The sequence below is a fragment of the Anneissia japonica genome, unplaced genomic scaffold (assembly GCF_011630105.1).
Source record: "Anneissia japonica isolate Jap-2015-1 unplaced genomic scaffold, ASM1163010v1 scaffold288060_len1141017_cov207, whole genome shotgun sequence".
Taxonomy (NCBI): domain Eukaryota; kingdom Metazoa; phylum Echinodermata; class Crinoidea; order Comatulida; family Comatulidae; genus Anneissia; species Anneissia japonica.
The window spans coordinates 153,665-166,104 of NW_022712486.1; the positions used below are offsets into that span (position 1 = coordinate 153,665).

A 12,440-nucleotide genomic window follows, 5' to 3' on the forward strand; every position below is an offset into this window, starting at 1 on the left:
CCAGCCTGCTGACCGAGGCTTCATCGTCGCCTTGGTTTGGACCCCTCCCTCGGACACGTCGGACCCCTTGTCGGCAAATTTCTGGCACCACTGCTGGGTGGGACAGACCAAGTGAAGGGTGAAACATAAGAAAGGTATGCGAAAATATATAATATATATATATATATATATATATATATATACAGTATATATATATATATATATATATGAATCAATATTTTAACTTGGTATGCAGACTTTATGTAAGATTGTGCAAAATTGGCCAATACATATACAGGTATCACCAAAAACAAAACAATTATCTTTCATGGCTGTGCATACAATAAATAGAAATGTTTGTATTAACATATTCAATTAGACCTCAAAACAGCTACTTTACAAGAATATTTTCGTTGATAGTATGTCAAAGGTCTGATTAATAAATTTGCCATCATCTAAAACTAAAAAAAAGGTTTAACCAATACCAATATGGTGGTAACAAATTTGAAGATCAAAAAGGTACAACAAAAACAATCAGGAAGTGAAACCACTGGTATTAAACATAATAATTATTAAAATAAACTACATTAATTACTTATTTTCTTAATTTGTTAGTTGTATTTTGAAAGTTACATAGCATTCTTTAAATCAAAATTTTTGTTTAATATATACATCAAAATGATTTCAATAAGAATTACTTTATCATTACATAATGAAGGTGGGTGAAAAAAGAACAGATGAGTATGTATCATAAATATCAATTCAGAACAACAATCAGAATAAATCAAATTTCTACACTCTCTATGCAAGCGCATGCTCAGTGCAATAAAAGTCCCCTAACTGTTGATTGCAGTCTTAGTGGATCGTCGTTGAAAACAATCTGACATGCAACACATCATCACGGTTTAATGGAATTGCATTCTGCGTCCGGCTTTAGTGCCATTGCATCAGTTCGGTACCATCAAATTGTAATTTTAAGAATTGTCTATTATTATGAACTTACAGGAGACTGCTGAAAGAATCAATTCAAAGATTTACAAGGCTATGCTGCTCTCTACATTATCTAATTTTTCAGTAAAATATTAGACTACTGTAACATAACGTAATCAGGGAGTCACTATCTCTCTTTCTAAACTGGCTATATTTCCTTTAAGATTTATGAAGCAAGCATACTACAGTACAAGATAAATGAATATTATATATTAATAAATACTTCCAATCTAATAACATGAATATAAAATACTAAAAAATAAAATATGGCACTATCATGATTTATACATGATGATAAAACCGCTGATAGCACTTTAATGACTGATTTTCTAATGTTTGGATAACAAGTTCGTACCTCTGACATTTTAAGGAACAATTTTTTTTCGGTTATCAAATTGTCTGTAAAACACAATGTTTCAAGGATTAATTTTAATTTTTTTCAAATGAACATATGGCACCAATTATTAATGTGTATTGTTAACACCTCCTATGACATAGCCATCCTTTGGAACACCCCTATTTTGGCTGAGCTTTTGTAAAGCACATCTTTTAACAACCTTCTTAAGGGACACTTTTTGTTTGTCATAAACGCATTCAGTTAATAGGGGTTCTACTGTAGTAACAATGTACACATTTTAGCTAACAACTCATCATTAGTGCACAACATTGATGCACTAGAAATTTTGATAGCAGGCCTACCTGTAACAACTTTGTGCATGCATCTGAATGCAAATTTCTCATTGCACTGCGACGCATGTAAGCAACACTCTGCAAATCACCAGATACACTTGCATTCAAATAGCCAATTTGGTTTTTTTACAAACAATAAAATCAGAAAATAAAAACATAAAATGACTCAAAAAAAAATAAATGTATTTTAAAGAAATTGGAATATGATGTGCTATACCAGCACAATTTTATCTCTAATTTGTGCATTAGCACTAACCATTATGTAATTAATTCCTCACAATAAAAAGCTGTATACAAAATAACAAAAATAGCCCAACCCAAAATAAACAATTTTAAAAATTAATGATGCATAAAAAATGTTGAATAAAAAGACATAGTTCCAGACTTGTAGACATTAACTTGTAGAGTTTTGAGTAATAATATTGTCTCAGTGATCCAGTTCCATTTTTCTTCTCAATCTTACTTCTGATGACAATTGGAAGTCTATATTTCATGTCCTAGTTCATTTAAATGCATTCACTATTGCTGTAAACCAACAATTGGGTAGCAAATTTGTTGCATTTAATTACTGTGCCATTTTGTTTGACAACCAATCAAGACCTTCATATAATCCTTCTCCTTGTGTTGCACATGCACGCTGTACGTGCCACTGAAATATAAAAATATGTGATCATTAATTGTAAATCCAAAGTCCAACTCATAGGTGGATTCAAGGGGAGGCCCAAAAGACCTGCCCCACTCCTAATAATGAAGTAAAAAGCCATTTCCAGCTATCTAGAACTGCCATAATTTTACAATTTCGCACCTCAGCTCCAACCATGGTGGAGTTGAGATGGTGTAGACCCTCTGTCAAATTATACCTCCCTGTGCCAAATAAATAAAACAGTTAGGATCAAGGCCAACCAATAGAAAAATCTAAAGCCATTTAAAAAAAATTAAATTCTATAAAATAAAACGTTGACATACTTCTCTGCCCTTTATTTTGTTAAGTCCAAGTTTCTCTGTAATTTCTGATAATGACAGGGCTTGGGGAAGATCTTGTTTGTTAGCAAATACTAGAACGATGGCTTCTTTCAAATCATCCTCACCCAGCATCCTTGATAATTCATCCTCTGCTTCACTGATTCTTTCTCTATCGTTGCTATCGACTACAAAAATTAAACCCTGCAAGATGGATGAACATTTACAAAATAGAATTTAAACAATAATTCTGTTATATATAATAATGCCTATAATGAACTATAAAGAGCATTCTGTATTACTTTCACTATCAATTTATATCAATCCATTTGTAAGACATTCCCTAATAATGAAAACAGTACACTAGATAGTGCTCCTATCAAAGGGGTTTGACTCCAGCTGGGCAGTGCCCAGTTGTAAAGGAGTTCCAGTCCAGCCGTCCGAGAAGACCGATGCAGTTGTCTGGGAATACCCAGTAGTAAATATTAAATAAAATATTTCCTCTAGACAATTTTGACAGTCTGAGGGTGTCATTTCTGAGAACCCACTTAGTGTCACGGCCTTACAACCTTGTTAGGAGTACTGTTTTGATTAGTATGGAGGTAAGTGGATAAAATGTATTGCAGAACTTGGGCTAGTCAAGCAAAAGCCTTTAAATTATACATTTGCTTCTAAATAAAAGACAGAACAAAAGATCTTACTTGAGTGTTTTGGAAATAATGCCTCCAGAGTGGTCGAATTTTGTCCTGACCGCCAACATCCCATACTGTGAAGCTAATGTTCTTATATTCTACAGTTTCAACATTAAATCCTACAAAAAATTACAAAATACAGTTAAATGTCACATGCTATCTTAAGCATAACTCTGATTTATAACACACACCATTGCAAAGAGATGCAATCATTTAAGGAAGCTATACACAATTCAATTACCCAAGCAAGATACATTTATAAAAGTGAATGATGTATGCATCGCATTGGACTGAACTTGGTGTACTTACCAATTGTTGGAATAGTGGTGACAATTTCCCCAAGTTTCAATTTGTACAGAATGGTTGTTTTACCAGCTGCATCAAGCCCAACTGAAATTTTAAAAATGAAACAATGGTTGCTAATTCAATTAATACAATAACTAATATAATTTTAATACACTTTACAAGCATCCAAAAACAATATTAACAAATGTATGCTTCTACTCTTTCCCAATCAAATATACAATTTCTCAATTTGCTTCATATTTGCTTCCTTTACTCCATGAAATTGTAGTGAGAGGAGGCAGCTCAGTCAGCGAAACTAGTGGTAGCCACTGTGTGTGCACTGAACTGAACCAAGAGATCTTTCGGATCTTTGGTCACTGGTTTAATTCTATCCGCTGCTCTCCTAGTGTTTCAGCTGGAGAGATGAAATTTTGGTTATAATAGCACAATCAACACTGTCTGTCCTGTTGAGTGTACAATATGGCCCATGTGCATTTCAATTAAAGAATGCATACTCTTCAGAAAAGGGCAGGATTGCCTCCCGACAAAACTGCCAATTCACAGCTGGAAGGACCCGGATGACTGGAAAAGAAGTCTTCAGGCATTTTATTGGATGATGCAATTTACCGTACCAAACACTAAGATAAAGGAAGATATGGTACCGTACCGTATCCCTAGCAATGGTGTTATAAGAGGCAGGCTTACTGTGTAGACATTTGACTTGGTAGGTCTTGTTATTTATTGTAGCTAGGCCTAGCTAGGCTAGCCTATCTAGGCCTAGCCTAGGGTCTGCTTTTTATATAGACCTAGGCTAGCTAGGCTTAGCCGCCCCCTCCCCAGACCTAGGAGGCCAGCCTAGGCTATTCATTCTGTCGAGCCTAGGCCTAGGTTAATCTTATTATTTTTTCAATTCAATTTATAAAATATTCCTTGACAAACGACCAACCCATTTAGTTATGTACACTACTATCTACGGCCCAGGGGGTATATGCCGAGATTAAGCCCGTTAGAGAACTAGACATCGTAATTGCATTGTCAACGTAGCGCCTAGCCTGCCTGATGGATCGATAGGCATACCTAGGCCTCAGCACCTACAATACTCGGAAAACTAGACCTAGCCTAGGCTAGGACTCCTGTGTAGCTAGTCGGCGAACTTACCCATCAAGATCCTCATTTGTTTTTTGCCAAAAAGCCTATTGAATATACTTGAAACTGTCAATCCCATGTTGCTTTTGATTATTTTAATAAAGGATGATGATATATAATACTAAAATAACTAGTACAAAGAGATGGTTTCAGCACAATATACAAATTTAACTCCTTCGTAAGTTGGCTGCCACGTCAATCACACCGGGTTGGCGAAAACGATTCTACAAAATTCTATCATCAGGGAGGATTGACATGAGTTTGGTGATCGGTGAACTCAAAATGACGTCATATTGGCTGGCGACCCCATGTAGTAATGGAAGTGGCTTCTAAACCCAATACTGGTTAGTTACTACGAGTATGGTTGGAAGACAAATTCAGGGACAAATTATGACTATTATTATCAAAAGGAAATTCTCTCACCAAAATATAATATATACGTGAAATTTAAATAACAATTTAATTTAAATAACAATTTAATAACGAAAAAAGCATTTCTGCATACCGTTAAATTTCTGCCAGCAAATATTTAAAGGATTACTGTAGTAAAACATCTGTCAATCATTAAACATATTTTTTTTTATCTGTGACTTATTCATTATATTCAACCACGGGATAAAATGATGCCATTGATTTTATGTATCAATAGTTGCTTTAGTATGGTAATCGTGTCTTATTATATTGAGAATTCAGTCATTCTTTTTATTAGTATTCTTTTATAATACAGCATACTACTTATAGGCCAGTGTATTTATTCGAATAAACGCCTCACATTAAATAAACACCTCCCTCGAATAAACGCCACCTGCAGAGCCTCATTTTGAATAAACACTCTCTCGAATAAACGCCCCGATGTTTCATTTTCCTGAAAAACGCCACTGTAACTGAAACAAAACCAATAGAATGATCAATTTGTCAGTCAACACATTCTAATAAGGTTCTACTCCAGTATAATTGCATTTCTTTTTCTAACTGGCTTTCATTATCAATTACCGTGTCTGTCCAAAAATTTCCTTTTTGGACAATAAATTTGAATTTGTATAATCACGCAATAACACATTTTCACGGTATTTTTTAAATTAAAGCCTCCTTCGGAATAAACACCTCCCTCAAAATAAACGCCCTTCGAAAACCCTTCTCAACAATAAACGCCAAGTGCGTTTATTCGAATAAATACGGTATTATATTTTTGTTTTTTATGCTTATATGCTTGTACAGTATATTTATACTTTATACTGTATCGGATTTTACATATTTTAAGTTTTGAAATCAATTATACGACCATGTTGAATTATTGTAGTTATCAATAAAGGCCTATATTTGACACCTAATAGGTCAATCTCAATCAATATCATCACGAATTGGGCAGAATTGGTTATTTAGATCACAGATCCTTCTATAGGATCTGTGTTTATGTTTAAACACCACAAATACGCTCAACACTCAAATAAAATAACACAAACCAATGTTTTCCTCACAGAGGTTAGTTCCACTTTTAATCCATAAAATCATTAATTTATATTTGCATGTTTTCACTTATTGTAAGTCCTGAGATTAAATTACCAAGTTTACTGCAAATACTGGCATATAAACTGAAACTATATCACGCTCAATGTCATGTCATGAACTGAAAGTTAAGCTGGGCCCTCATTACGCGACCGACGGTCGTCGGCCATCGCGATTCTATAAAGAACGCCAAGTGACAACGCGCGTGGAACGGATGGTTTTTAATGACGATCCGGCCATTCAGACTGCCCACCGGCAATCAGCAGACTGCGTCGCGTGGTCTAGCGCTCACAGGTAGCCGAGTTGAATTCGTCGTGAGACGGTCGTACGACCGCAGTACGACGCAGCGAGTATCCAGCTTAAAAGAAATTCTAAAAAAAACATTGCATTGGTTTGCTATATGGATTTGCCAACACACTGGTGTAAAATGGGTAAAAGCAAAGGTAATGGAACTGCCTTCACATGGATGGTGATGCCATGGACGGTGATACACTATAGTGAGGCCGATCAAGTTATCCGTCCACACACGACCGAGACGACTTTAGTAAGTAAAATCCACTTTGTTAAGTACCTCCACCACAATAAATTAGATATACGTGATCAACTATTGCATCTAGTAATGTAATGTACTGTGTACTGTTTATATTGTTTTATAACAATACTACCAAATTAATTATTTAAATTAATCTATTAACATGTAAAACCTTTTTAATAAACGTTCAAATGCCGTCAATCAAGGCGATACATACAATTGACCTTTCCAGAATGTCAATCAAACTTAAAAACTGACCAATCAGAACAGTATCACGAATACGCGCGCGCGCTCAAAAACCATGTGTTGTACGTCCCACAAGCGCACGTGCTTGCGTATATTTTTACAGTTTTTCATTAATTTAGATTAAATGAACCTTTTCGGACTGCCAGTCAAACAGCTGAAATCAATCTGAGATCTGTCCAGTCTATCTAAAAACTGATGTATTCCCATGTATAGTCATGATGTTCCTATATATGGCCAAGATGTAATGTCATCATGACCATATTGAGGCACGTTACATGATTTTGTCAAACAAAATTTGATAGTCTGGACAGGGATTTAAGCTCTGTCCATACTAGAAAATATTAGGCGACAATTTGTGAGATGTGCCCATAGATGGGCATGATGGTGTCATATTACACTCCCCCCAGCGCACCATAAGTGGAGGAGGTTGCAACCTGTAATGATTGATTAGGTATCCATTTACCAAAGAAAAAAAAAGTATAGCATTAGTGCGCTAAATTCTATAAAATAATAATAAAATACTACTAATAATAATACTTATTAAAAAAGTTTAGTTAATAAATACGTAAGTGTTAGAAGCCAAATAAAGTTCCCTTTGGCATTATTTACACTTCCATTCGTCGTATTGTATTTAACTTCACACAGCTGTAACGGTCCCTTAGGAACGCACGCATTTTCTTGCACATCAGTCACAATAACAGAAAGATTAAAAGAATGGTTATCCGCGTAATTGCAGGGTCCACATGAACTGTTATTGTTACAGAATTCCTCTGGGGTACACCATCCATACACTCCAATAAAGTAATGACCAGGGTAGAACTCCGAGTCTGCGTTATACAGATATACACTGCGTCTTTCGATTGAGGCTAACTTCCAAGCGTGATCGTTTATAGTTGGCTTCACAATGGATCGAGAGACCAATAACTCTGGCCAAGCGTAATTGGTTGGGCATTTTGCAGGATCAATACAGTTTTCTAACTTTACCTCAACGTTATTGCAGTTGCTAGATACACAGAATCGGTAATACAAGTAATTTTCTGCAGAGATATTGCCTCTTATCATCCCATTCAATGGGATTTCATCGCTGGGGTGTATGGAGTCAACACTTAGAGCTTGAAGAGTAAACTTTGCATCTTGAAGAAAAAAATGAAAAGTTAAGTAATCTTCTTGACTACTGAATAAAATATCAAGAAAATCATAGTTCAGTGGCGAATATATTTGAGAAGGGCAAAGAATACTAAATTATTATCGAAGAATGTGGTAGCCGAAATTTTGATCATTTCTATATTAACTAATGAATTGTATCTTTATTTTAGCACCTTTTATCTATTTATATTTGTGTATATGTTGTACTGCTTCTTAACCTTGGAAAGAGAATTTCATGTGAACTTTTACGTGACAATAAAGAGAAACTGAACTGAACTGAACTCTTTATACTGTATTTTGTAATTCAACACTTCTAATAACAAGCCTTTCGGCAAGCCCATTCAGCTCCCAGTAGGCATTGCCAAATACACTCCTTTTTTGTCACTTTTGTTTTTATAAGAACACATTTTTTTTTATAAGAACAACGAGGCTGTATGTTCCTGTTTTTTCTACTTCTTTTTATATACAAAATATCGTGTTAATTCGCTCAGTGCGTGTCATACCCAAATTAAATTTTACAAGCCTTTTGGCACGTCCATTCAGCTCCCGGTAGTGAAATTTTGTCAAATACAATCTTCATATGAACACATTAAAAAAACACCGATGCTGTTCTGTTTTTTTTGTTTTTTTTTTCATTTTTCCTTTATATTTCAGGCTGCTTCAACACAATATTTGTTTGCTTTTTTCTTCTAGGGTCTTTGACTTCTCTCTTTTTGCATATCTTACTCTATAATTTATCATTTTCTGTTATTTTTGTTTCCAAAAAAAAAAAAAGTAAATAAATGTTACATTGAATTTAATTGAATGGAAAAGAACATTTTGAGCTCGAAATTGAAAAAAAAAATAAAAACACTGAGTCTTGGCAACATTTTACTGGCTCTTAATCGTATGTAGTCTCACATTTTGAATGAATTTTTCAAATTACCTGTATAGCCAGAGGCTACATCAGATCCACAGTAGGCGTGGACACCAATGTAGAAGGTGCCAATGGAGAATTCCGGGTCCCAACTAGAGATTGTCAAGTTTTCTGATCCCCAGTTATAAGATGACCACGCAAGACTTCGTTCATTTGGAAATTTTGTGTTGCCACGGGAAACGTACACATTTGGTTCTCCTTCCAAAACATTCACCTATTTCAATATGAAATATAGTACATAATATATAATATTTCTATAGGCTTTTGATTATAAGGCCCGAAATTGTAAGAACCAGTGAACCACACAAACAATAAAATGAAACTTCTTATAATACAAGTAAATTTTCTTCCATAATATTGTATGATTTGCAGACATAGTTATTTTAAGTTATGAATTCTATCTGACGATTGAACGCACCAGAGAAAAGCAGTACAGTATATGATCAGAAAACACTCACATTTATCATCAAGTCCTTGCAAGGGTCAGTCACATTAACTTGGTAATACATAAGGTCATTGCAGGGAACTGTCTGCGTTGATGTTTGGACACCAAGTTTCAGATTAATGTGGGTATAACATACGCCCACAGAAAACAGGTAAAAGGAAATACATAACAGGAAAACAATATTCATCGTTATATCTGAAAAAAAGTCGTTAATTGCATTATTTTTACTATTTTTTACTTTTATCAATCTCCGTACATACCATCTAGCACAATCGAAAGTAAAAGTTTCAATAAATTAGTACAAGTAGGCCTACATAGTTTATGTATTTATGACGCATAGCCATAATAAGTAGGCCTATACGAACAGTGGTACATAACATAGGCCTAAATAAACATATTATCTAAGCTTAGGATAGGTATAAAGATATAAAACATAAAAATATATACACACGCAGAAATTGTGTTTTGTAATCAGGAAAGGTGCAATTTATATACACATAAAAATTGAGCTGGATACAAGGGATGCTTAACATTTAGGCCATACACACATTTACGTAATTTTCTTAAATTCCAAAGGTTGATAAGAACACCCAACACAAGTTCGGGAATCTCGAACATGCGCAGCTACAGTAGACCCTATATAGAATGCTGGAGGATAAAATTGTCGGCTGTATAGTAGTGGTAATATAAGAATCCGCATAGATTATAAGGCCTATAACCGTTATTGTAAGAGTCTTGCACTAACAGTTAAAAGGAAGTAGGAACGCTAGCCCTAGAAAAGCTCTACTTACCTTTCAGTAATTTTAAGCCGATAATCACGGTAACAATACTAGTCAAGCACTAGTGGCCAGAGACGCGATAGTATTTAGATCAGACTACGATGTTTCAATCAACTGCAGGAAATTAACACGTTATTAATATGATATACAAACTAAATAAGACTACCCTGAAAATTTCAACAGGATAGCTCGATCATAAAGAGAAACACTCGATGAATGATAATCTTGATCAAAATAAAATTACACCATGCTTCAATAGCTGTGCTGACGCAATAAGTAGGCCTACACGAGACCGGAATGTTCTTGGCTGTGGTCCAACGCTCATTCAGTCCCCTGCTGTGAGCTTGTAGTTCCGGGTACGTGATCTTAATAATATATTATGAATATGAAATAGGTGATAGTGCTAAACTTTCGTAAATCTTTGAAAAGGTAATTTCAGACAGGTCGTGTATACTCGGCATAGAATGTGCAACGATTGCCGGGGTACACAGTAAATTATTTTAAAAATAAACTAAAAATCAAGCATCGAGGTCTTTTTGAAACTGGCCTATATTATACAGTTTGTAGATCCAAATCTAACTACAGTGTATACCTAAAAGTGGACCTCTTGGACTCATAGTTCTATAGCCCTAGTTGTTTGAAGGGCCAACATATTTTTAGAGTTGATCTCACGGGCCAAATACACGCCAAGTTTGGAGCAATCGTTAAAATTAGTACCTTGGTGAGTGTGGGGGACGATCATCAGTAGTTTAAGAGTCGTTGTCAGCTTTTGAATATATGATTGGTAGCAATAAAGAAAACGCCTAAGTTTAGATTTTTTTTAATTACAAGTAACATCAATATTAATTTTACCTGTAACGTGGATCAACTACCATTTTCCCGCAGTGTACGCGATGTCAATTTTATGAGCACTATTCTTTGTACACCAAGTTTTTGTTAAACATGTATAGTGAAGTGCAAACACTACTGACGAAACACAGTGAACAGAACAGGAAGATAAAACTTGGCGGCAAATTTCAGAAAGTCCACTTTTTAACACCCGGATTATTTCACTAAAATCCTAATTATCGCGAAATGTATGCATTGCATTTTATTTTCCACCTCTTCTAACCGTTGATTTTTAATAACCGTGGTAGAAAATGTTGGAAATTATCAGCTACAGTGATTGCAGATTGATCTATTATGAACAATTATATCTGTAGCCTAGATAGGCCTATAAAGTAGATATTTTCCAGGTCCCTACAACACGAAAATGAATGAAAATTTAAATAGAATATTCAAATTATGGGTTTAAGAAATCCTATTACATAAGGCTCTCAAAATGCAGCTTTGTCGGAGCGTCCGGGGGCTGAAAGATGAAACTATAGTTAGTCTACCATCATCAATGATCGGATTCATTTATACAATATTGTTATTATAATATTGATGGGACAATACTTATTACTAAATGGAACAATAATGCTCCTAGACACCTACAGCACTTTACCAATAGCGGCCGAAAATCAAAGGGATTCGCAATTGAAAAAGAACTTACTTATTTTTGAATACAAAAACTATACCAATGGCATCCTTACACAACTCATCCATTCAACCTTTTCTTCCTCAGTCTCAACGATTAATTTAAAGAACTTCAAATAGAACTTAGATTCAGTCATGGATGTATATTTGTCTTTCAATCACACAATAGGCAAACATTACTATAATACAACATAAATGGTACATTAAACAGTGTATATATAATATATATATATATATATATATATATACTGTATATATATAAATCATCAAAGAAAGGTAAATACAGGACATAAATACATCATGTAGCACAGCTCTCATTTATCGCTCTTGATTCTGTCTCTTTTATTACTATATTTTATCTAAATACAAATATTTTTTTGTTACACATGGAATACTTCATATTAACACTTACTTCACAAACTTTCACCAGAATATTGGATTTGTTCTGTTCATAGATTTACAGAAAAAAAGCTGAATATACAATAGAGAAAACTCTTAGTATATAAATATATATATCGGTCACTAAAATACGTTTCTTTCATTAAATAGAAAAACTGGTCACACATAAAAGGCACAATAGTATGTTTATCATTGTCAATCATCTTGCCCT

At 34.5% G+C, this 12,440-nt stretch overlaps 2 protein-coding genes across 2 annotated transcripts; both read right to left on the reverse strand.

Moving 5' to 3' along the window:
- Positions 1-1,566: 1,566 nt before the first annotated feature.
- LOC117107862 (ADP-ribosylation factor 4-like) lies at positions 1,567-5,015 on the reverse strand. The gene is made up of 5 exons (XM_033249669.1): positions 4,755-5,015; positions 3,621-3,701; positions 3,321-3,430; positions 2,626-2,823; positions 1,567-2,308 (listed from the first exon to the last, which is right to left on the reverse strand). The coding sequence occupies exons 1-5, from the start codon at positions 4,819-4,821 to the stop codon at positions 2,225-2,227; spliced, it is 540 nt and encodes a 179-aa protein (XP_033105560.1). The 5' UTR covers positions 4,822-5,015; the 3' UTR covers positions 1,567-2,224.
- Positions 5,016-6,210: 1,195 nt separating this feature from the next.
- On the reverse strand, positions 6,211-10,875 carry LOC117107844. The gene is made up of 4 exons (XM_033249640.1): positions 10,325-10,875; positions 9,547-9,728; positions 9,098-9,302; positions 6,211-8,159 (listed from the first exon to the last, which is right to left on the reverse strand). Exons 2-4 carry the CDS (start codon positions 9,718-9,720, stop codon positions 7,567-7,569), a joined length of 972 nt encoding a protein of 323 aa, XP_033105531.1. The 5' UTR covers positions 9,721-9,728; positions 10,325-10,875; the 3' UTR covers positions 6,211-7,566.
- Between the last annotated feature and the right edge of the window lie 1,565 nt (positions 10,876-12,440).

Coding starts and splice junctions, on each gene's coding strand:
- LOC117107862 (XM_033249669.1), bottom strand. CDS start 4,821: ATGGGATTGACAGTTTCAAGTATATTCAATAGGCTTTTTGGCAAAAAA. Junction 2,824..3,320: donor ATTATTTCCAAAACACTCAA/GTAAGATCTTTT, acceptor TCCATCTTGCAG/GGTTTAATTTTTGTAGTCGA. Junction 2,309..2,625: donor ACAAAATAAAGGGCAGAGAA/GTATGTCAACGT, acceptor TTTATATTTCAG/TGGCACGTACAGCGTGCATG.
- LOC117107844 (XM_033249640.1), bottom strand. CDS start 9,720: ATGAATATTGTTTTCCTGTTATGTATTTCCTTTTACCTGTTTTCTGTG. Junction 9,303..9,546: donor GCAAGGACTTGATGATAAAT/GTGAGTGTTTTC, acceptor ATATTGAAATAG/GTGAATGTTTTGGAAGGAGA. Junction 8,160..9,097: donor TGTAGCCTCTGGCTATACAG/GTAATTTGAAAA, acceptor TTTTTCTTCAAG/ATGCAAAGTTTACTCTTCAA.